The sequence below is a fragment of the Salmo trutta genome, chromosome 3 (assembly GCF_901001165.1).
Source record: "Salmo trutta chromosome 3, fSalTru1.1, whole genome shotgun sequence".
Lineage (NCBI taxonomy): Eukaryota > Metazoa > Chordata > Actinopteri > Salmoniformes > Salmonidae > Salmo > Salmo trutta.
This window is the reverse complement of record NC_042959.1, coordinates 57,960,446-57,985,846: the sequence shown is the minus strand read 5'-3', so window position 1 is coordinate 57,985,846 and position 25,401 is coordinate 57,960,446. Positions and strand designations below refer to the sequence as shown.

Below are 25,401 nucleotides of genomic sequence, written 5' to 3'. Positions count from 1 at the left end.
GACGCTGGGCTAATTGTACGCTGCCTCATGGGTCTCCCGGTCGCGGCCGGCTGCGATACAGCCTGGGACCCAACCCGGATCTGTAGTGACACCTCTAGCACTGCGATGTAGTGCCTTAGACCGCTGCACCACTCGGGAGGCTATTAGATCTATTTTTATAAATGAAAAACTCCCTAGTCCTTGCCGATGACAAGCATACTCACCATGAAGAGTGATACTCAGTGATATGTTGTGTTTGCCCCAAACATAGCGCTTTGTATTCAGGACATTAAGCTCATTTCTATTGTCACATTTTTTTCTGTTTTATTTTAGTGCCTTATTGCAAACAGGATGCACGTTTTGGAATATTTTTATTCTGTACAGGCTTCCTTCTTTTCACTCTGTCATTTAGGTTAGTATTGTGGAGTAACTTCAATGGTGTTGATCCGTCCTCAGTTTTCTCCTGTCACAGCCATTAAACTCTTTAACTGTTTTGAAGTCACCATTGGCCTCATAGTGAAATCCCTGAGCGGTTTCCTTCCTCTCCGGCAACTGAGTTAGGAAGGACGCCTGTATCTTTGAACTGACTGGGTGTATTGATACACCATCCAAAGTGTAATTAATAACTTCATCATCCTCAAACGGACATTCAATGCCTGCTTTTTAAAATGTTTACCCATCTACCAATAGGTGCTCTTCTTTGTGAGGCATAGGAAAACATCCCTCGTCTTTGTGGTTGAATCTGTGTTTGAAATTCACTGCTCGACTGAGGGACCTTACAGATATAGTAATTGTATGTGTGGGGTACAGAGATGAGTTAGTAATTCAAAAATCATGTTAAGCACTATTATTGCACACAGAGTGAGTCCATGCAACTTATGATGTGACTTGTTAAGCTAATTTTTACTCCTGAACTTATTTAGGCTTGCCATAACAAAGGGGTTGAATACTTATTGACTTAAGACATTTCAGCTTTACATTTTTTATTCATTTGTAAAAATGTCAAAAAACATAATTCCACTTTGACATTATCGGGTATTGTGTGTTGGCTAGTGACATAAAATCTCAACGTAATCCATTTAGGCTGTAACAAAATGTGAAAAAAGTCAAGGCACTGTAAATTGTCCATATACTGAACAGAGGTGAGATAATATTGCTTCAAGCTTTCGCTGATAAATCCTGAGATGTGGAGGTCTCCAGAAGACTGCATGATTTGTATCTGAAAGGAGAACACACCCTTAAACCACACAGACACAGGTACACACACACAAACGTATACACCCATGCATGACGTGCTGCACGTCGCACCCAAAACCACACACACACACTTCACTGTCAGTGCATTACGTGACATTATTACTATGTTACTGACGTGCAGGTTGACAGTGCCATAGTGATGTTCAGAGTTGATGGGGGTGAAAGGGCCTGTGAAGGGCAGATGGGAAATTGTGACAGAAACGCACACCACGCATGACCCAGAGCTATTTAATTCTTACCGATCCAATTCCTCATAGACATCATCCTCCACTCTGGGCTTCAGGTCCTGAGAAGAAGAGGAGAAGAAGAGGAGGGAGAGAGAGAAGTGGAGGGAGGGAGGGAGGGAGGGAGGGAGGGAGGGAGGAGGGCATAGTACAGCAAGTGATAGGAGGGGAGGAGAAGAATAGAAAGACAGAGGCATTGTAGAATGAGAGAGGAGAGAGAGGGGAGGAAGGGGGTGAAGGGTTGGAAGGTAGAGAGAGACAAGTGGGAGGGAGAGGAGAGTACATTTAAAGGCATCCTTCTGGGTGTGATGCGATTGATTTGTTAATATCACTAATGTAAGACTGACAGTTAAGAACTGACAGGTTTTTCTAAAGCACAGGACTGATGGGGGGAGACATATCTGCTGACAGAAGAGGGAGAAACACACACACTGAGGACAGACTAGCAAGGGAGGCCACTACAACCTCACCTCCCCACACACACACAGAGACTCAGGGGAACGCTTTTGTGTCTGTGATGCTGAGAACAGAACACAATAACTCACCATGTACACTGAACCCTGGGGAGAAGTCTATAGGGAGAGAGGAGAGAAAACAGTGTTCAATAACCACACAGACAGACAGAGAGAGAGCGAGAGAAGGGTAGAGAAATATAGAGAAATGGAGAGGCAGGGAGTTAGATGAGGGGTAAAGAAGAAGTGGGAAAACGAAGAGAGAAGAAGAGAGAGACAGAAACAGAGGGCCAGAGACAGGAAATGAAATGGTGGGGAGACAGAAGGAGGAGAGAGATTCATCAGAGAGTATTGAGATACAGAGAAGGCATGAATCCATCACCTGTCTGACATCCTCAGGATTCTCATAGATATTTTCCACTTCCCCAGAGTAGTGGGAGAGAGACTGTTCAATACCTGTGGAGAAACAGATACACACACACACACACACACACACACACACACACACACACACACACACACACACACACACACACACACACACACACACACACACACACACACACACACACACACACACACACAGAGAGAGGCAGATTTCCAGATTCCTTGCATCGACCTCATAATATGTCATGCCCCAGATCACTCACTGCAGTTGACAGGTCCAGAAATGGAGAGAACACAAGAAGGTAGGGATGTCGAAAAAGAAACCGCCGGAAGACTCACCACGGCGAGAAATGTCTTTCTGTCTCCATAGCAACACACCGGCAACCGCGGCAACCAGGGGCACCAGGAGTAATAAAGCAGAGAGGAAGGGAAGGAGAAAGGCAATGTTGCTCTCTGGGTGAGGAGGAGAGATAGAAGTAGTGCTCTCTGTGTTGTCTGAGAGAAGAGGAGAGAAAGACGTGAGAAAGAGAAAAAGAGAATAAGTTAATGAGTGTTGTATGAATTGAACACTTGTACATTAATGATTAGTGAACAGTATGGTCTCATTCCCAGCAGGGGGCAGGCCTGATCCCTGGTTTAGCTCCAGAGAGGTCCTATCGAAATAGCGAGAGACAAGATGGGAGGATGAGTCAATGTGGGTATGTTAAAATTCCTCCAAGATCACTGAAGCTAATTGCTATATGTCTAACTCCTTATCATGGCAAGACACTCAGTATAAATCCTATGTCACACTCCATACAGTACTCTGGATGAAACAGAACGATGAAAGAGAAGGTTGGGAGGGGAGACACGGAATTATTACATGACATAACCATGTGATTAGCTCATGGTATTCAAATTATCTCTTCATTTGTATACCAGCGATGTGACCATTACTAACATGTTACTGTTAATTCTATATTGCTAATTTATGATGATTCTATTATGAGGTTGCAAGTATTTCTGGATAAAAAAAACTCAATTTGATAGCACCCATGTTTTATTTGTACTAAAAAGTTCTGGGACACTGTAAAGTCCATGGAGAATAAGAGCACCTCCTCCCAACTGCCCACTGCACTGAGGCTAGGGAACACTGTTACCACCAATAAATCCACAATAATTCAGAATTTCAATAAGCATTTTTCTACGGCTGGCCATGCTTTCCACCTGGCTACCCCTACCCCAGACAAATGCCCTGCGCTCCCCACAGTAACTCGCCCGAACCTCCCCCACTTCTCCTTCACCCAAATCCAGATAGCTGATGTTCTGAAAGAGCTGCAAAATCTGGACCCCTACAAATCAGCCGGGCTAGACAATCTGGACCCTCTCTTTCTAAAATGATCTGCCGACACCTTGATAGCAAACCAAGAAATACTCTATGGAGACTTAATACAAGCATGCTGAATGATCCAGCATTCAAGGAATCAATAAAGACAGAATTGAACATCTATCTGGAGAATAATGATAACGGGGAAGTATCTCCTGCTACATTGTGGGATGCAGCTAAGGCGGTTATTAGAGGAAAGATCATAGCCACATCATCTCTCAAGAAAAAGATTAAAGCACAAAACTGCTGAAATGACAGGAAACACTAAGAAACTTAGAACGATCTCATAGTCAATACAAAGATCCTCTTATATTACGAGAGATTCAAAAGGTAAAACAGGAAATTGACCAGATTTATAGAGAAGTAGAGAAAAAGCTCAGGTTCCTGAAACAACGATATTATGAAGCAGGCTCAAAAGCAACCAAATTACTAGCATGGAGACTCAGGAAACAACAAGCACAGAATACCATTTTCAAAATAAAAGACCCCAAAACAAAGAAGATCACATGCAAATTAGATGACATACAGAATGCATTTGAATCATATTACACAAATCTGTACAAGCAACCAGAGAAGGCAGATGCACAGACAATAGAGCATTTTATGAACTCACAATATCTCAACTAAAGTAAACAAGTCTCCAGGCACTGATGGCTTCCCTTCAGAATGGTTCAAGACCTTCAGAGAACAACTAACACCTCTACTTAAGGGCCTGATGGCTTCCCTTCAGAATGGTTCAAGACCTTCAGAGAACAACTAACACCTCTACTTAAGGCCTGTTTTAACTGGACAAGTGCAATATTAATCAGTCTAGATGCAGAAAAAGCATTTGATTCAGTGGGATGGGATTACCTATTCCAAGTTATGGAAAGATTTGGTTTCAACAAAGAAGTGATACAGTGCATCAAAACACTGTATTCGTGTCCGACCACTAGAATAAAGATAAATGGACATTTGTCACGAACGATACAATTAGAGCGAGGGGCAAGACAAGGCTGTATTATTTCACCCACGCTCTTCTCCTTGTACCTCAAACCATTAGCACAGACAATAAGACAGGACCCAACCTTAGAGGGAATAACAATAAGACAGGACCCAACCTTAGAGGGGATAACAATAAGACAGGACCCAACCTTAGAGGGAATAACAATAAGACAGGACCCAACCTTAGAGGGGATAACAATAAGACAGGACCCAACCTTAGAGGGAATAACAATAAGACAGGACCCAACCTTAGAGGGAATAACAATAAGACTGGACCCAACCTTAGAGGGAATAACAATAAGACAGGACCCAACCTTAGAGGGAATAACAATAAGAGGCAGTGAACATAAGATATGCATGTATGCTGATGACGTTCTGTTATTCCTTAAAGACCCAGGCTCAAGTGTACCTAGATTGATGGATGTTTTACAAACATTTGGAACATATTCAGGGTATGTGCTTAACGTACACAACACCCAAGCCCTAGTATATAATTACACCCCACAGGAAGAGCTGAAGAGTAGGTATAACTTCCACTGGACTTCTTCATCCATTAAATATCTTGGAGTATATCTACCAAAAGATACAGCCAAACTTTATAGCATGAATTACGATCACATCAACAAGAAAATAAATGATGACCTAGACAGGTGGAATTCACTTCCCTTAGATCTTAGTAGTAGAATTGAAACAATCAAAATGAACATCCTGCTGAGGTTACTGTATTTGTTCCAATCACTGGCCATAGAAATCCCACCTAAACAGTTTAGGGATAAACGGATATCAAGGTTTATCTGGAACAGTAAGAGACCAAGAATTAGATATACAACATTACAATTACCAAAACACTGTGGGGGCGTGGCCTTACCAAACCTAAAAGATGATTATGTGTCAGCCCAATTGAGACCTCTGGTGGGTTGGTGCAATTCAGAATATGAATCCAAATGGAAAGACATTGAGACTACTTTGACAGAGACACCCATACAGTCAGTTTTTGGAAATAAGGACATGGTCATAGAAATATACAGTAGAACTTGTTCTCAACTAGCCTCCCTGGTTAAATAAAGGTGAAATAAAAAATACATTTTTTAAAAAGTACTACATCATCAAGTTACAAATTCCAAAAAACGTCCATAAGTTTGTTTTGTAGAAGTTTCCTCTACAGGCCTTCACCTTGCCCTGCTGTCATGACTTATACATGGTGCTCCAAACGAATCAATCATGAAGTGCTGTGTGAGGTGTAATTGATTGGTGGGGGTGGTGTTGGTGTTGGTGTGTGTGTATGTGTGTGTTTGTGTTTGTGTTTGTGTGTGTGTGTGTTTGTGTGTGTGTGTTGGGGTCCCTAATGGAATAGTGTGGTGGCAGGGAGTTGACCCCCGGGCCAGGTTGACCTGCTCTGTTCTCAATGCCAGCTTCTTTAACACTGCATGAATTATGGTAATTGGGTGCAGCGAGGTGAGGCGTAAATACCATCACTCCTCAATGGCCTGGGTGCACCTTCCCTCCCTTCCTTCCTCTCTGCTCTCCTCTAATTACTTTTCCCTACACACTTCCCCACATGACAAACTACTACAGTTTACTATAAAATACTATAGTCATTACTATAGAATGCTGTAGTAAACTGTAATACGCTGTAGAATACTATACTCCACATTGTAGTATCCCTCGATCGTGTACTTCTTACTATAGAATTTTGTAGTATACTGTAGAATACTATACTCCTCACTGTAGTATCCCTTGATCATGTGTAGTACTTACTATAGAAATGTGTAGTATACTATAGAATACTATACTACACACTATAGTATCCCTTGAGTGTGTATTTCTTACATTATAATATTGTAGTATACTGTAGAATACTATACTACACGCTGTAGTGCTTTCTATAGAATTTTGTAGTATACTGTAGAATACTATACTACACACTGTAGTATCCCTCGACCGTGTCTTCTTACTATAGAATATTATAGTATACTGTACTCCACACTGTAGTATCTTTTGATAATGTGTAGTACTTACTATAGAACTGTGTAGTATACTATAGAATACTATACTACACACTGTAGTATCCCTCGATCGTGTATTTCTTACATTATAATATTGTAGTATACTGTAGAATACTATACTATACGCTGTAGTGCTTACTATAGAATTTTGTAGTATACTGTAGAATACTATACGACACACTGTAGTATCCACTCAATCATGTAGTGCTTACTATAAAATTCTGAAGTAAACTGTAGTATACTGTCAAATAATATACTACACACTGCAGTATCACTCGATCATGCGTATTACTTACTATATAATACAGTGTAGAATACTACAATTTTATCCACAAAAACACTACCCTTTCTTTTACCATAGTAATACTACAGTATCCAATTTGCATATACCCCACCCATTCCCATCCCCCATATCCCAATTTGTGCCACCCATGAGTGAGAAACCTACATGCCAAGTATAGACTATATATTGTGTTCCCTAAAGGTTATAGAAAAGAGCAGAAGCGTTGAATTATCCATTCATATTACAATCAAAGATAATAAAACAAAAGCACTTAGTAAATACTACAGTAATGTCTGCAAAAACACTACAGTAGTTAATTTAGTACATACTATAGTTTTTGAAATATAGTAATACTACAGTATTTATACTATAGTAAACTGTAAATACTACAGTCATGTCTGAAAAAACACTACAGTGAATACTAGAGTATGTAAATATAGTAATACTACAGTATTTATACCATAGTATACTATATTATTTTTTAATGTGGGTCTATCATCCATCTTTCCCGCTTTGCTCCCCTCTGTTCCTCTATTATTTTCTCCCATCTCGCTCTCTCCCTTCCCTACCTCCCTACTCTTCTCTCCCACATCCCAATAAGAGAGTAAATGGGACAACAAACCACAATACAACGTTCAATCAGCCCTCACAAACAAGAGCTCATTCTAAATGCAACAGCTCCCTTTGCATATCCATTACTCTTGTTAAAGCATTGCTTTGTTGTGTGTCATCATCATGGCTCCTCTGTATCAGTGATGTATTGGGGGTATTGGTAGTGAGCTCATCTTCATAAGGAGATTCATTCAACTGTCAGATCCTTCTGTGGCTGTGTGTGCTTCCTCAGATGCAATGAATGTGAATACATTCCAGAGAGCTATCCTGGTGTCCTCCCTCGCCATTTACACTTATCATCTGAAGAAGTGTGGGGGTGTGAAGAGAGGGAGAGAGAGAAAGAGAGAGAGAGCGACACAGACAGACACAGAGAGACAGGGAAACAAATACTATTTGAACCCAGGCGGGTCTGGTGGTGATGACAGTGACCCATTACCTCCGTTGGGACAGAAGCCATATTTCTTATCCTTGTCAAAGTTGTATGTGGTGGAGCACCAGCGGTACCCATCACTGCGACCATCCGTCGTGCAACCTTCATAAGTCTCCCCTAGAAACACGAAGGGGAACACACATGCTTGTCTGTTGCCGTTTCCTCCGAAGGTGTGAAGAACTGTGTGTGTATCTGTGGGAGAAAGACAGGCGACATTTTAGAGTCATGACAATAAAGCAGACGCTTACATTATAACACTCTTACTATTGAGAGAGAGAGAGAGGAATAGAGGGAGAGATGGAGAGAGATGGCGAGATAAAGACAGAGGAATGGTTTGAAAAATACCAATCAATGTGCTGAGGGTTGTATTCTCTCTTTTCCCTTTGAGATCTGTTGTAAACCAAAACACTCTAAGTCAGACAGAGGCCTTATTCCCTATATAGTGCACTAATTTGGACTAGGAACAGTAGAGTTCCATTTAGGACACAGGCCTATAGTGTAGCAGCCAGAAATACATGGTTAGTGGCCATGGTTCTAGTCTATTTCTGCTCTAGCTATCTTCTCCTCATCTTGCCAAGGCAACAGTGTAGCACCGCTGAATGCAGAAACGGTCTGTCACTCAGCCAGGCAGGCAGGCAGGCAGGCAGGCAGGCGGGGCTACAAGGTCAGTGCTCTGTGAAGCGTTTTATAGTGGTTGTAGAGCAACTTCAGGTCAACCTGTCTGGCTGTGATAAGCAACAGAACAATGGGTTAAGGATGTAGAATAGGATAGAATAGAATGGAGTAGAATAGAATAGAATAGGTGAAGCAGACAATTAGCCACCCATTCAAAGCAATGCTCTGTGGTGTGTTGCTGGATCAGACATGGTGTCACGACTCCTACCGAAGGTGGCTCCTCTCCCTGTTCGGGTGGCGCTCAGCGTTCGTTGTCACCGGCCTACTAGCTGCCACCGATCCCTTTTTCCTTTTCTGTTTGTTTTGTCTAATTAGTTTCACCTGTTTTCGTTTAGGGTTATTAGTTGGGCTATTTAAGCCAGTAGGCCCGCCTGCTCTGTGTGCGGGCTTAATTATACCCTTCCACTGTGTTGTGTGTGTTGGATAAGTGTACTTTGGGCATTTTGGCGTATTCCTTTGTGCGTAATAAAACGCTGCATTGAACTTTTCTGCCTCCTGCGCCTGACTCCGCACCCCCTACGCCCAGACCGTGACACATGGGACCATATTGGGTGTCATGTGGAAGTTTTCTTCAGTCAATACTTGGCACATCATCACGCAGAATTCAGTGCCTTTCTCTGTCTTCTATATGTGTACAATTCTTGATATTCTCACTACCATATCGTGGAACATTTAAAGTTCATGTGGAATTTAGAATTGGAATTTAGAATTCTTCCTGCCTATTCCATTTCTGGGCTGATTGTTTAGCTCACAACAGGGCCCTGGAGATAACGAGATGAGGATGGAGTGGGCACACATCCAGCACTGAAGGACTGGAGCGACGGGAGAGAGGGATAAACACAGGCAGGTGTGTTTACATAGCTAACGGATTAGCAGCTGAGCTAGCCTGCTGTTCGCTTCTCTCTATTGGGAAGGGATGTCTTGTGTGTTTAGGATTTAGAGTAGTGGTTCCCAACCAGGGGTACTAGGACCCCTGGGGGTACTTGGTCTATCAACAGGGGGTACTTGAGAAGACTTTTAAGACCATAGGCTTACTGGTAAAATGCACACGAGGGGGTACTTCAGGGGTACTCCGGGCAGAGCAGAATTCAGTTGGTGGTACAGTAACCGAAAAAGGTTGGGAACCACTGATCTAGAGCAGTGTCTCCCACCTCCGGTCCTCTAGTACCCCCAACAGTACACCTTTTTATTTGTAGCCCCAGACAAGCACCCCTGATTCAACCTGGCAACTAATCATAAGGCCCTGAAAGAGTTGAATCAGGTATGTTTGTCCGTGTGTGCTGTTGGGGACCACTGATATAGGAGGTTCATGTTCAGTAAACATGGACTTGGATGAGCGCCTATTTGGTCATAATGATTATAGTGGTGTTGGCTATAGTGGTGTTAAAGAGCAAAGTATATTTAAAGCTCTCAAATAGCAACACACAAACAGATGAGTTACATAACTTCCTGGTTTTACAACTTCTTTGTTTGTATGGTTCCATCTGAGTGGTTTAAATATACTTTCCCCTTCTGTTAATCACTGATGAGAATCACTGATGGGAACTGACCAGGGGCGGACTGGGACCAGAAATCGGCCCTGACATTTCTAACACATCGGCCCAGACCGCCCCAGAACTGACTGGGTAGGTGCGAGGAAGAAAGGATAAGATGATAGCTAGAAGGAAAGGAAGCATTGTAAAGGGACTTATTTGGACAAACATGTAGGCCTATATATCTACTGTTGGTCCTGCTAGGTACAGTTAGTTGACACTGACCTGAGAAAAGTTTCGCATTTTTAGCATTACTGATTATGGTTTGCATTAGGAGAGGGTAAGCTGATCTTAGATCTATATCTAAAGACCCAAGTTGGACCGTTTGGTTCTCTCCACCTTTCGGGGGCAGTTTGACGGTGTAAACAGCCGTGACCGCCTGTCCGTTCCGCAGTAGCATGGTGCAGGTGTAGTTCCCAGCCGTGTCCTGGGTGGGGGACAGGGGAACCTCGGTGCTGAGGCGACCCGGGCCAGAGGAGCTCCACTTCAGCGTGCGACTCTGGTTCTGGTGGCTCCACACCACCCGCTTCACCTGTTGGATGGAGGATGATGGATTGGGTTTATACAGTGTGTTCTTCATACACCAGGGCCGTGTTCATTAGGGGACTACGCAATAGAAAACTTACAACAGAAAAAAAATGGTGTTTCTAATTGGAAAAGTCCAGGTTGTCCTTCCCTGTTTCAGTCAGTTTTCCGTTTTGTGCCTAATGAACTCAGCCCAGGTGCTCAAGGAGCCATTTTGTGCCTGAAAGCTCACCACACATCAGCTAACTATGACAGTGAAGAGATGAGGGATGAATGTTGCCAGTCAGGGGATGGTTACCTACCTGGGAACGCTCTGTATACTGACATGTCAGGACCAGGGCTGTTGGAGAATGTCTGGCTTTCACTGGGATGGAGGGATAGTGAAAAAGGGGGAAGGAGAGGGGAGTGAGTGGAAGGCAAGGGAGTAAGAAAGAGAAAGACAATGTGAGGTAGGGATAAGGAGAGAGTGAAGGAAGTACCAATAAGGGGTAGTCAGGGGACAAAAAGAGAAAGGGGGCAAGGGGAGATAGAAGGTGTTGGGGGGGACAATGAGCGAATCAGAGATGGGACAAAATAATATATATTCATTACACAGAATTGCTTCTAATGTGTCGCCTGACGGTGACTGATGCCCCATGTCTCATCAAACCCAAATGAGGATCAATCTGGGTGTAATCAAGCCCTACAGACACACACACGTCTCTATCCGTGATTACAGTATTTAATGTGTGCCTCCCACTGCCCTGGTGGGCGAGTGGCTGGTATAATCATACATAATTACACCCATAATGAGGCAGGTTAAAAATATATGGGTCCGTGGGGCTGTGTGTGTGTGTGTGTGTGTGTGTATGTGTGTGTGACAGACGTGTGGAGCAGGGTGACAGTGACAGATCGCTTGGTCATGTCTGGGCAGCTGTAATGGCTGCCAGAGGGACAGTGATTATAAAAGCCTTCCAAGACTGCAGAAATGGACAGACGGGTGTGTGAGTATGTGTGTGTGTGGGAGTTGGACAGTATTTTTAGTCTTTGTTTTTATTCATATCGATATCTCTATATCAGACATAAATACATAACTCTCCTCCCTCTCTCCTCCCTCTTCCCCCTCTGTACCTCGGAGGATGCTAAGCAGGGTCCACTGGCTGAACACGTTGTCATTGAGGAAGACCTCACACATGTAGAGGCCTCCGTCATTCAGCCCCGGGCTCAGCAGGAAGGAGAAGATACCCTCTTTTGGGGTAGACAATGGCCCATCCAGGCTCAGCTGGGCATGAGTCTAGATCAATCAAATTCATTCAATCACATTCATTTATAAAGGCTCTTTCTATGTCGGCAGTTGTCATAAAGTGCTTTTACAGTAACCCGGCCTGGACCCTGTGGAGCAGGCAGAAACAGAAGCACGGTAGCTAGGAAAACCCCCTTGAAGGAAGAAACCTGTAGAGGAACTCAGTTCATACGCACACATCCTCTTCTGGGTGTACCTTGCTTTTCTCTGTGCGGTCCCTCCAGCGGTCATACCCGTAGACCAGGGTTGTGGTGTTGGTGTTTCTGCTGTCTGGGGGCTTCCAATAGAGCAGGACATAGTCGCCCTGCATTGGAGGGCAGGCGAGGGTGAGAGGGGTCTGGGTGAGACTGGCCATAGAGATCTGAGGACCTAGGGAGGGGGAGAGGAGAGGGAGGGGGAGAGGAGAGGGAGGGGGAAGGAGAGAGAGAATGGGGGGAATGGGTGAGAGGAAGAGAATGAGAGGTATGTAAGTGAGAGAGAGAACGTGAGAGATAAGAAGAGAGCGAGAGAGTGGTGGGGGGAACAGTGAGAGAAATATGTGGGGAAGATGGTGGGGTAGAGAGATATAGAGAGGAGGAGGAGTGACAGAAGTGGCAGTGGAGAGAGGAAGAGAACAGACAGAGGAAAAGAAAGAGAGATAGAGAGGTGCACAGCAGCAACAGGGATTATGTCGTTATGTTTCTGAGAGAGAGCTGGTCCCTCAGTAAGGTCAGTTTGTATTGTGCTGCTTGACCCAAAGGCTGCTGACTCTGTGTTTTAGCTAGACTAGAGTCTACTGTGCACGGTGACATCACTCACTATGGCTTATATTGGTGAACGAGGCCACATTCATACCTAGAAAGAGAGAGAGAGAGAGGGTGAGAAGGAGAGGGAGAGAGAGGAAGAACGACAGAGAAGGAACAAGTGAGTGAGAGAAATAAAGGGACAGAAATAAAACATTTGGGTTAGTGTGGGAGCAGTGGATATAGTGGGAGCACATATAAGCACTAGTCAATTATATAACAATGCCAATACAAGGCCGATCTAAATACAATGCTTTGTTTGGAGTATTGAGATTCATCCCAGATTCCAATTATGGCACTACACCCTTTCCTCCCTCTCTCCATCCCCCTGTCATATCTCACCATCCACGCGGAGGTCCACAGTGAAGGGGAACATAGGGGTGCTGCTGTTACCCCTTGGGTACACCTGGCAGATGTATACCCCCTGGTCAGTGGGGCGTATCTGAGGCAGCTTGGCAATCCCCCCCCCTGATCTCCTTGCCAATCGTAGGGGCGTCCCGCCAGGGGACAGCCAGGTTACCTCAGAAACGGCGGAGGCGGGGGTCACTTCTGCCATCAGACGCAGTGTGCTGTGCTGAGGGAGAGTGCCTGAAGGAAAGATAGAGACTGGGACCGATGTAGGAGGTAGGAAATAGGAGAAACGATAGGAGAGATTTTTTAAAAAGTGGGATATTGCTACTACAGTCTGACCTGATTGTGTCAAATAAAGTGGGCATGGGGAATTATTTATACATAATATCTGTATCAATACCATCACAACTGTATATTACATGTATATGGACATACTGTAACGGTAGCCTGTAACGGTAGTTTTGTGTGCAGGACCACAGTTCTATACCTGTGAGGACGGCTAATAGTATGATCTTCTCTCTCAGTTTCTTCTGTTGCTGTATAATCAGACAGGAGTAGCGACCATTGTCCTCCATTTTGGGGACGAACAGCAGAGAGAAGTTCCCAGTTTCCTGAAAGTTTGAGTCAACCAATCGCATGGAAGCCTTTGATGCTGCGCCTGAGAACTGCTGCCTCTCATTGGCCGAGAGGACCAGTTTCCAGTGGTCCACGCTAGGAGACTGCATCTTCCAATTAATGCTCACAGAACCCGTGAGAGGCCAATCAACACAGGGTAAGGTGACTTCCCTGCCAACCATTGTCACGACGACATCACTCCAGTCAGGGTCTGATGACGACAAAAAAACAAACAAAAAAACAAGTGAGAGAAATAGTGATAGGTCTAACCTTCCAATGGGCTTACAGGGGAACTTCTGCCATGGCTGCTCACACCGATCCAGCTCTATGTGCTCTGTAAAAACTATAGGTGCTATCACTACTGATAGAATCGACCTGAGGAGATAAGAGGTGACTAGTGCTGGAGCCACAATCAACACTCAGACTTAACCCAGAGACGCTCAGCTCTGCTTCTAGAGGACTCTCAAATGGCACCCTATTTCTTAGAGCCCTGGTTCAAAGTAGTGCACTATATAGGTAATAGAGTGCCAGTTGGAACGCAACCCAGGTTTTTATCCTTCCTTTTTAATCAGTAACTGATTTAGATCAGGAAGAGTCAGTGTGTTGTGGACTCTTTAAGCCCAATCAATGGCATTAATGGACCAATTAAACGCCAAGGAGAGTTGAGAGCCAGCCAGACTGGACGGATTAGAGATGTGTATCCCTGGTTTAACCTTCAAACGACAGGAATATTTGTAAACCTCTACTGAAATACTACCTTATTTATAAAATATCAAATGTATTTATAAAGCCCTTCTTACATCAACTGATATCTCAAAGTGCTGTACAGAAACCTAGCCTAAAACCCCAAAACAGCAAGCAATGCAGGTGTAGAAGCACGGTGGCTAGGAAAAACTCTCTAGAAAGGCCAGAACTTAGGAAGAAACCTAGAGAGGAACCAGGCTATGTGGCTATAAAAAAAGGCTATAAAATACTACCTTGATTATTTTGAATGTTATGTTTTCCATATACTTTCTGATAAAAGATCCACTGAACACCGACAGAAGAATCTCACATTCGTTTTCAGCTTCAAAACGAGTGAGTAACCCAGTCATAACAGTTGTACGGGAGAATACTTGCAAGTGAAGGCAATTTGTGCGATGTCATCTATCAACGCTTAAAATTTCACCGTACCTTTAGTGGTCGTGTCAGATTGAGTGATGAGCACCACCGAAGAAGAAATAAGAACAAAGAGGAGACATCTAAACTCCATGGTCCAAGCGGAGGCAGCCGAGCAGGTGTAAAGTCAACTCACACACAGACCCACACACACTCTCCACTAGCACCCACGACCACCACAAACAACAACACCCTTCTCATCTCCAGTTTACTAGCAACATTTCTGTATTCTATAATTGTCATTAACAGGGAATGTGGTTGCGTTCCAAATGGCATCCTATACCCTATTTAATGCATTACTTTTGACCAGGACCAATAGGACTGGTCAAAAGTACTGCACTATATAGGGGATATGGTGCAATTTGGGGCCAAACTTGTGCCTTTGCTTTGAACAGGATACAACCCATCCAAAACCTTGATAGTGTTCAGGAAGAGAGTGTCACTGTGTCCACTGACTGGTAGTCTGTTGGTGACTGATAAACACTTTTAGGACTGGCACAGGGGAAAAAGGCTAGCACAGAAACACAAACACGCACACAGGCAACACGCTCACACACGCACGCACACACGCACACACACACACAGTATAACACACCAGGCTACATGATGATGTAAACTCATGCTGCAGCTCAGTCACTGTACTGTGTATGCTCTTGAACAGAGAGGGAAGAACTTCCCTTGGGATAAAATCCATACAATGACCTCAAACCTGGGGTTGGAGAACGACAAAAGGAACAAACACGTACAGTATACGTGACAGTGAGAAAGGGAAAAAGACCAATAAAGGGGGAGAGACAGAGAGGAAGTGATGGACAGAATGAAAGCGAGGGAGAAAGACAGAGAGAGGTAACGAGGAAGTTAGAGAGATAAAGGGAGAGAAATAAAGAGTTTGGGTTATAGTGGGAGCAGTGGAACCCCTGGGCTAAATGTCTTTACATCCCATAAATGTGTTTAATTAAGCTAACGGTGGTATCAGCTCCTCTGAGCTCCATTACTCCATTACCAGATACACTCTTAATTACCACTGAGCTGACGGGGAGAGAGGGGAGAGAGAAGGAGAGAGAGAGAGAGAGAAAGAGAGAGACATGGGAGAGAGGGAAGAGGGGAAGGGTGTGGGAGAAAGAGAAAGATGGGACAATAGAGAGAAAGAGGGGGGAGATAAATGAGGAAAAGAGAAAGATGTATGACAGTGTGAGAAATTGGAAAATACAGGAAAAAAGAGAAAGTAGCAACAGAAAGAGAAGTAGTGACAGGGTGAGTGAGAGAAACCAGAGATACTGAGAGATAGATAGATAGATAGATAGATGATAGATAGATAGATAGATAGATAGATATATAGATAGATAGATGATAGATAGATAGATAGATAGATAGATAGATAGATAGATAGATAGATATATAGATGATAGATAGATAGATGATAGATAGATAGATAGATAGATAGATAGATAGATAGATAGATAGATAGATAGATAGATGATAGATAGATAGATAGATAGATAGATAGATAGATAGATAGATAGATGATAGATAGATAGATAGATAGATAGATAGATAGATAGATGATAGATAGATAGATAGATAGATAGATAGATAGATAGATAGATAGATAGATAGATAGATAGATAGATAGATAGATAGATAGATAGATAGATAGATAGATAGATAGGGGGAGAGAGTAACAGAGAGAGAGAGACAGACATTTGAAATGTCTTTATTATTTTGGAACTTCTGTGAGTGTAATGTTTACTGTTCATTTACATTTTTTATTATCTACTTCACTTGCTTTGGCAATGTTAACATATGTTTCCCACGCCAATAAAGCCCTTGAATTGAATTGAGAGAGAGACGAGATAGAGAGCATGGTAGTACTGATCTCCTCCCTCATGGATAAATAATCACTCTAAGCTCTGGCTCAGTTTAATGAGTGCTGCCAATGAGCTAATATCAGACAACTATAGACTCCACTATCCTAGTCACAGACCCACAGGCAACCCCAGGACAGGGTGACAGGAGTGGAGAGGAAAACGAAGAGAGGGGAGTGAAAGACAATGCCGGGACAAAGAAAGTGAGGGACAATACGAGGAGAGGGAAGAGTGACCAAATCCAGATATAACATTGGCCAGAGGAGTGAGATGAGGGGAGGGGAAAAATGAGTTAGGCCCCTACAAGGCTAGGAGAAGGGCTCAGAGTATTGAAAGTGAAAAGAGATTGGGAGAATTCAGAGGTGACAATTGTGGACTGACAGAGGAGAGGAGAGGAGAGAAAATAAGAAATGAGAGGTTAGGGGCAAAGAGTGAAATATGGGATGAGAAGGAGGTAATAACAATGAATCAATGTCCTCTGCACGCCTGTAAAACACATGGGTTTACAGATTAGCCTTAAAACTGCAGGATAATATGGCTTTCCTATGTTTCTTTGGTGGACAATAAGAAAATGTTGTTTTTTGATTAGTTGGTGCAGGGCTGACCAACCCCGAGATCTGATCTGGGTCTGCAAGCTTCAGTTCCAGCCATGTTTTAACACACCTGATTGAGCTAATCAAGGTCTTTGGAATCACACCTGAGTGTGGTCATTTGATTGTGATCTCTGGTCTTCATCAGTGGTCATTTGATTGTGATCTCTGGTCTTCATCAGTGGTCATTTGATTGTGATCTCTGGTCTTCATCAGTGGTCATTTGATTGTGACATCTGCGTCAAAGATTTTGATTGTGACATCAATGTTAGTGGTTATTGGATTGTAACGTTTGTTCCCGTGTTTATTTTGCTGCGACACTTTAGTAGGCTATGTCATGATTGTGGGACGTTAGAGCCAAACAGCAGAGGACGCAATAATCATCCCTTTGCCTCAGATCCACCACTGCTGGGCTGCTGTGTCTAGAATTAGGTAATAGAATGGTACATGTATTACAATTGACCTAATCAGTGTAAAATATTGGAAAGGGTGTACTTTCCCATAAATTAGCCAACACATTACGGGTAGATTATTTTTGTTCTAAATCAAAACTTGAAGTTTGTACCATCTTCCATCTAAAAAAATGTAATTTCCAATAAAAAGACAGTAAACTGAAGCGCGTACATTGACGAATATGCCTAGTTTATTTTTTTGTAAAATACAGGCAAGACAGCTCGAGTAATGTGCTCAACAAATGTAGGTGTGCGCCCTATTAACTGTGTTGTCCAAGTCAGTGCTGGAAATCAACAAGGTTTCCGTTTTGGATAACACAATCCTTTAAAAAGTATAATTCCTAAAGATTGTCATACTTCAGGGAGTTTCCAAACTTCCAGTCACATATCGTTTGATTTCAAGGAACTGTGACGTCGCCTAGGGCTAGTCTATGACATCACAATCAGTCACACAGTAGCGATCTGTCCGCAGTGTGGAAGTAGTTGGTGGAGCGCACGCACGCAATCCACTTTTTTAGCTACCAGACCAATATACATTTGTGAGTTTGTTGTCCGCATCGCTTGGACAAATTGTATAGGATTTTTCTTCATTTTAACTGGCTCCGACAGAAGCGCAGTCAGTGAAGGACGTTTGAAAACTGACGGTTTGAATTACTGACTTCTGATTAGTTCAGGATTAAGTTAAAACCGGAAAAAAACACGGATATAGGTTTTGTTTTTACCAACGACATAAGATTCATTTTAATCAGCACAGACAGGATGGCGAGAAAGGACGCTCGGAATAGGCATGACTACACAAAAATCATCGGACTGTTCAGCGTGGTCACGTTGCTGACTTTTCAAGGTAAGAACATATTTCAAAAACCACCATGGAAATTCACCAGCAGCCTAAACTAATTGTTATCTTCTACTTTTACCACGGTTCGTTTGGTTGCGTTACCTGCCGATCCAATCAACGTTCAGGTGTACACAAGGTCTTGAAATGTTTTTTCACGATAACATTTTCCTTCTTACGGTTGTAAAATACATTTATAAACCAAGTCTACTTGTCCCTAAACTAATTTGACTAGACTATTTTCTGACAGTGACACTCTCACTCGGTAACATGAGTTTCGGTGTAAAGCAGACTACGCGTTGTTTTTCCTAAGGTGTGGTTCAGTTGGCAATCGAAGTATATTTTTCTTCCTGGTGCCAGCAGGTGCATTGTCACTTGTTCTTTTCCAAATACAACCCTAGCGCTGTTGCGTGTCCTTGATCCTCTTTCCCCAGGACCACGCTTCTCCTTCAATTCCTTACGTCCCCCTGCGCCTTTTCTTTCCTCTATCCGACACGTCATCCTGGATTAGTTCCAGTTCACAACACATACATTGGGTTAAAAATGGCTTTTAATGTAAACAGTGCAAGCATCAGGGTGTGGCCTAGTTGCCACCAACAACATAAAGTGACTGAGGTTGCAGAATCGCACTTGATAGCGTCCTTGTTGCCTGTGTATTTTAAATAAACACCTGTGCCCAGATCCATATATAAGGCCCGAACGATGTGGTATATGGCCAATATACCACGGCTAAGGGCTGTTATTAATCACGACGCAACGCGGAGTGCCTGGATACAGCCCCTATAAGCTAACTAGACCGCCATCGCACGCAGCCGTGGTATATTGGCCATACACCACAACCCCCTAAGGTGGTTTATTGCTATTATAAACTGGTTACCAACATAATTAGAGCAGTAAAAATACATGTTTGTCATACCCTTGGTATACAGCCTGGTATACCACGGCTTTCAGCCAATCAGCATTCAGGGTTCGAACCACCCAGTTTATAATTAGTTGGACCAACTGAGAATATTGAATATTGTTCTAATTCTAGACATTCAGTTGCATAGTATTGTTTAAATATTCGCCATATAATGTTAAAGGAAAAATCCCCTCAAACTGTCTTTTGGTATTTTTTTTTCTATGCGTTTGTCATGTCAACAGTCAAGTTTAAGATATTGGACAAAGTGTCACCAGCCACAAAACCATGATGATGCGTTTTGCATCATATGATGTATTTTTCATTTGCATGATGATGTGGCCGGTGACACTGTACTTCTTGAAAGTCCAATATTTTGACTACTTTACCTCTGACATGCAAAACATTTTGGGACTGCATCAACAATGGAAGTAAAAATAAAACATCTAAATTAGAGTTTGAGTGGATTTTGAGCTAACATGGCTGCCATAGAATGTTGTAGTGTCATGTAAGTGCATCATAATAGTCATTCTAGACATTCAGTTTTATAGTCTTTAAAAAAAGAAATATTCCCCATGTAATGTCAATGGGGAGTTAACATGGCTAATAAAAAGGAAAACCCTGCTTTTCATGTTCCCAGGTGATGATAAATAGGCTATATTAGGCTATATTTAACTTTTCAACTGTGCCATATTTTGGCGTCACACTTGCATATAAAGATCAAAAGATGTTGGTAATGTATTTGCTGTATTCAGAAGGTTAATTTACTCAGGTATGGTAGGCTTCGAGCTCAGGTGTGTAGATTCTCTCTCTATACTTGCAGAGTGATCAGGCAAGTTAGCCCAAACAAATGTACATCTTTATATTCATTTATTTGTAGTGGCAATTTAACCCAGACCTCTTTATTGTTTTCTTTCCCATGGATAAAAATGTCAACACTCTATGCAAACTTTAGTGCCACAGAAAGAGAGGGTGGTGGCCTTACCGAGGCCGACTGTACTACCTGCTGTAGTTATTTTTTATTTTTTATTTAACCTTTATTTAACTATGCAAGTCATTTAAGAACAAATTCTTATTTTACAATGGCGGCCTACCAAACCCTAACACGTACGATGCTGGTCCAGACGCTGGTCCACTTGTGCGCCGCACTATGGGACTCCCAATCACGGACGGTTGTGATACAGCCCGGGATCAACCCAGGGTCTGTAGTGATGCAGTGCCTTAGACCGCTGCGTCACTCGGGAGCATTGTTGTTCATAACATAATAATATCATCATCATCCGGCCCAGAAATGTATTTTCTTTTCTGATTTATTTATGGTGTTGACCTTTTCAGCCCAAATCCATTTTACAGAACATCTAGTGCAATTAGGGGGAAGGAAAACAGTGGCAAACAAAAGGTTTCTGCATATTTATCAGGGAAAATGCTTGTTTAACCAGTTCAAGTGTAAACAGCTCCCTCTTCACTTTACTGATTTTACAGAAAGAGCCTCTTACACGACAATGTTCGGGCCTTGTTTGTGTGTTTTTTGCGGGAGAATGGTTGTTGGAAAATGTTTTCTGTTCTCTGCTAAGCCAAGAAAATCTTGTTTTTAAGGATATGACCAGAGTTTCAATAGCTTAGTAGAGAAAGGTAGGCTTAGTTCAGTTCTCATCAATTTCAATTTAATATAGTCTCATAACCCAGCTTACAGTGTAATAACAGTGAGTTAAATTTGTTTTTAATTAAGGTAGGCTTCTATAGTATGAAAACAATCAATAAAAGACATGTAGTAGAAAATGAAGAGAGAATGGATGGGATTCCACTTTGAGCCCTAAAACGACACTGTAATACCCCCTAACGAGGTACAGGTCCTATGTGGGTCAGGAGGGCTTGAACCCCGTTGCCATGGTGATGCTTTATATTGAAATAGGGCTATGGGATCAGCTGTGACTGGTTACGTCATCTTTACGGCTGAGTAAACGGCGTTGGTGTGCGTGTGAGAGCGACTGGTGGGCTGTGACTGGTTACGTCGTCTTTACGGCTGAGTAAACGGCGTTGGTGTGCGTGTGAGAGCGACTGGTGGGCTGTGACTGGTTACGTCGTCTTTACGGCTGAGTAAACGGCGTTGGTGTGCGTGTGAGAGCGACTGGTGGGCTGTGACTGGTTACGTCGTCTTTACGGCTGAGTAAACGGCGTTGGTGTGCGTGTGAGAGCGACTGGTGGGCTGTGACTGGTTACGTCGTCTTTACGGCTGAGTAAACGGCGTTGGTGTGCGTGTGAGAGCGACTGGTGGGCTGTGACTGGTTACGTCGTCTTTACAGCTGAGTAAACGGCGTTGGTGTGCGTGTGAGAGCGACTGGTGGGCTGGCAGGGTCAGGGGAGAGCAGGCTACAGTCGCACGCTGTTGGAAGAAGAGAGAAATGTGACATTAGGCCAAATTGACTTTGTGCAGTGACCAGCAGTGAAGACACTTGAGATCTTCCTGATGGGTCTCTTCAGCCATTTGGGAACCGGTGGCTTCTTTAGAATGATGCAGAGACCGTGCAGGCTGAGGGTTGTGTTTTGGAGTCAGTCCATTGGTTGGTAGATCAGTTGATTTATAGGACTGAATGAACAACTGATTGACCCCCTCCCCCTGTCTCCACCATCACTTGAGCTCCCTCCCTCCCCCGCCTACCAGACCCAGTACATACAGGGGGCTTTGTTCTCTTGTCGTTCATGTTCCTGTCCAGCGCTTTTGTTTGAGCGACGTTAGTTATTGGTTTATTCAAACACACTCCCTCTTCTTCCCCTTGCTTTGTCCTCAAGGCCACGCTGTTTATGGGTGTCTGAGGGGGAGGGAGAGAGAAAGATGTGATATTCCACGGATAAAATAATGTGGAATGTTTTTTTTAGAGAGATGGGGGAATATAATTGAAACATTCTTACCTAAATCAATGTTTCTTCCCAGACAAACACAGCAAATAAAACGCTGCAGAAATAGACTAGTCTTATTTCAAATTGGAAAAGCAACTTTTTTTTGAATGTGTGAACTTTTCAGTGAATGTCTGTATGCTCCAGGTGTTATGTTGATGAGGTGTCCTTGCCCCTCCGCTGTAAAGCTGCCATGGGGATTGGGAAAAGGTCAGGTGTGTGTTCGTTAGCCTTGCTTTGGCTGCTTTTAGTATGGATTCATCACTGGCTCACTCGCTCACTCACTCACTCACTCACTCACTCACTCACAGCAGGGCCTGTTTAGCGTAGATCAATAGTTGCCCTCATCACCAGTCAACCTCATTTGATTCAGACATAAATGTGTGTTTTTAATTTACAGCCCAATAGAGTTGTGACGGTAATATTAAGTGTGTGTGGATGGTGCCCAACACCTGTGGCCCTGACTCTGCTGCCTCCGTGGAATTCTAATTCAATCCTCATTTTATGGCAGTTTATAGCAGTTCGTCAATGAACTACATTCCACATAGAATGAAAAGATGTACTACAGTAAGTCAAGCCATAGAGCTTATTGATTGTGTGTGTGTGTGTGTGTGTGTGTGTGTGTGTGTGTGTGTGTGTGTGTGTGTGTAGTCAATGCATGTGGAGAGACCGTTATTTTCTCTGTGAACATATTTTCTTTAAATCAAAGGCCAGACTAGGTTGTTGATTTAACAAACATCATTAGACAAGATGGATAGTGTGAGTGTGATTGCGAGTGAGAGAGATATCAGCAACAGTTCTTGTCACTGAATTGTACGTTTTGCTATTGGATTGGGATGCAGGAGCGATAATAGTCGACACACCACTAGCTAGTGATAAATGAGGGTGTGTAACCTGAGGCCATGCTGTGTAGGGCTGACCCCATGCTGTGTAGGGCTGACCCCATGCTGTGTAGGGCTGACCCCATGCTGTGTAGGGCTGACCCCATTTAGTCGACTGGACGATGGTTTGGTGAATAGGCTGTTGGTCAGCCAAGATTTTTTGCAGACAAGCAGTGGCAAATATGTTAAATGTATGGCACACGAGACACCTGTCTAATTCACGGCTGTCTCAGTGGACTAATCCATTGGAGGCTGCGGGGTGACACTCGTGTGCTATCCAGTAGTATATTTACTGTTAATTCCCATTTCAAATCTACAATGTTTGTTTGGTTAGGGTAATTACTGTTAATGTATTAATATTATTACTACTACAGTCTTGTCATTGGAGGACTGGACACATTGTTTGTAGAGTGCACAACCTAGGCTACACTTGAGAGTTTTGGTTTATTTCATTCTATTTATGAGTTATCAATTTATTCAGTGTCTTTTTGTTTGGAGCTCCCCTGTCAATCTTGAGTAAGGACACCCACCTGATTGTACATAGAAGTAGGCCTAGGCTACCTGGCCTGCATGTAAATGTCGGCTTATAAATGTCACCATTTGGGGATCTGATGGGCTACTATTTCTGTTTGTCTTAACTCGCCATCACTGTGGAGCTTCAAAGTAATTTTTAAGGTATTCGTTTTTCTGGATATTTTCTACCTTACATTGATTTTGAGATATGTAGTCTTTATTATAAATGACATGAAATTTTTTGTATGGAAATCATAACTGGCACGCAGATCAGTAGAAATGGTACGATAACTTGGCACTACAAATGGAAAAGGATGCCGACCACTGGTGTCGCCTATTACCAGAAACTTTAGGTGCCTAATGGCAGAATCTGCGAAGAGCAGTAATTTGTCTTAATTTTTAATTGTAGTGCTTAAAGCATCAGCTCAGTAGCCTACATATACAGTGCATTCAGAAAGTATTCAGACCCATTGACTTTTTCCACATTTTGTTACGTTATAGCCTTATTCTAAAATTGATTAAATCGTCCCCCCCCCAGTCTACACACAATACCCCATAATGACAAAGCAAACGCAGGTTTTATACATTTTTGCAAATGTATACAAAATAAACTGAAATATCACATTTACATAAGTATTCAGACTCTTTACTCAGTACTTTGAAGCACCTTTGGCAGCGATTACAGCCTTGAGTCTTCTTGGGTATGACGCTACCAGCTTGGCACACCTATATTTGGGGAGTTTTTCCCATTATTCTCTGCAGATCCTCTCAAGCTCTGTCAGGTTGGATGGGGAGAGTAGCTGCATAGCTATTTTCAGGTCTCTCTAGAGATGTTAGATCAGGTTCAAGTCCGGGCTCTGGCTGGGCCATTCAAGGACATTCAGAGACTTGTCCCGAAGCCACTCCTGCGTTGTCTTGGCTGTGTTCTTAGGGTCATTGTCCTGTTGGAAGGTGAACCGTCATCCCAGTCTTGGTCCTGAGTGCTCTGGAGCAGGTTTTCATCAAGGATCTCTTAGCACGTTGATCCGTTCATCTTTCCCTCTATCCTGACTAGTCTCCCAGTCCCTCCCACTGAAAAACATCCCCACAGCATGATGCTGTCACAATTCTGCTTCACTTTTGGGATGGTTTGCTGGGTTTCTTCAGGATGTGGTGGTGTTCCTCCTTTATCTCTACATATTGTCTACGACAGTCATCTGAGAACGTCCTCCATCTCTACATATTGTCTACGACAGTCATCTGAGAATGTCCTCCTTTATCTCTACATATCCATTAAACTGACACGTCCTTTCAAAGCATCATGTTTCAGAGGTTGTTAACTAACGATGTATGGATCATGGGTGTCTTTCCCGGAATGTCTCGGCCCCCCAAAAAACGACACACTTAAGTGCTGTGGGATCCACAGCACCCTCCCCCCCCCCCCCCCCCCCCCCCCCCGCTCCCAATGCATGCTGGAAGCAAATATGTTGGCCCACGATGAGGTCTTACAGAGATCCCCACTGGGAGTGTTTGTTTGCCTGGCAGGGTTGCCAGATTGGAGGCCATCCCATCCAATCAAAGGGAAAAGAATTA

The 25,401-nt window shown here is 43.2% G+C and overlaps 2 protein-coding genes across 4 annotated transcripts in view; one reads left to right on the top strand and one right to left on the bottom strand.

Annotated features, from left to right (window-relative positions):
* Positions 1 to 945: 945 nt before the first annotated feature.
* On the bottom strand, positions 946 to 15,062 carry LOC115180642 (uncharacterized). 2 transcript variants are annotated; one of them, XM_029742897.1, is made up of 14 exons: positions 14,916 to 15,062; positions 13,615 to 13,953; positions 13,119 to 13,382; positions 12,793 to 12,828; positions 12,191 to 12,363; positions 11,823 to 11,985; positions 11,015 to 11,076; positions 10,527 to 10,719; positions 7,987 to 8,172; positions 2,639 to 2,794; positions 2,295 to 2,368; positions 2,006 to 2,032; positions 1,476 to 1,522; positions 946 to 1,198 (listed from the first exon to the last, which is right to left on the bottom strand). In XM_029742897.1, exons 1-14 carry the CDS (start codon positions 14,992 to 14,994, stop codon positions 1,138 to 1,140), a joined length of 1,860 nt encoding a protein of 619 aa, XP_029598757.1. In that variant the 5' UTR covers positions 14,995 to 15,062; the 3' UTR covers positions 946 to 1,137. The 2 variants fall into 2 exon arrangements, with proteins under 2 accessions (XP_029598757.1, XP_029598761.1); XM_029742901.1 differs by having other exon boundaries at positions 13,119 to 13,364.
* A 3,192-nt stretch (positions 15,063 to 18,254) lies between these two features.
* The window catches only part of si:ch73-22o12.1 (nectin-2), a 77,380-nt gene continuing 70,233 nt past the window's right edge, over positions 18,255 to 25,401 (top strand). The window contains exon 1 of one of the 2 annotated variants that reach the window (XM_029742881.1): positions 18,255 to 18,651. In XM_029742881.1, the coding sequence (XP_029598741.1) occupies positions 18,567 to 18,651 (85 nt within the window). In that variant the 5' untranslated portion in view covers positions 18,255 to 18,566. The remainder of the gene's footprint in view (positions 18,652 to 25,401) is intronic. The other variant, XM_029742888.1, reaches the window with a different exon arrangement.

Coding starts and splice junctions, on each gene's coding strand:
- LOC115180642 (XM_029742897.1), bottom strand. CDS start 14,994: ATGGAGTTTAGATGTCTCCTCTTTGTTCTTATTTCTTCTTCGGTGGTG. Junction 11,986..12,190: donor ACCGCACAGAGAAAAGCAAG/GTACACCCAGAA, acceptor TGATTGATCTAG/ACTCATGCCCAGCTGAGCCT. Junction 2,033..2,294: donor ATCCTGAGGATGTCAGACAG/GTGATGGATTCA, acceptor CTCTCCCTATAG/ACTTCTCCCCAGGGTTCAGT.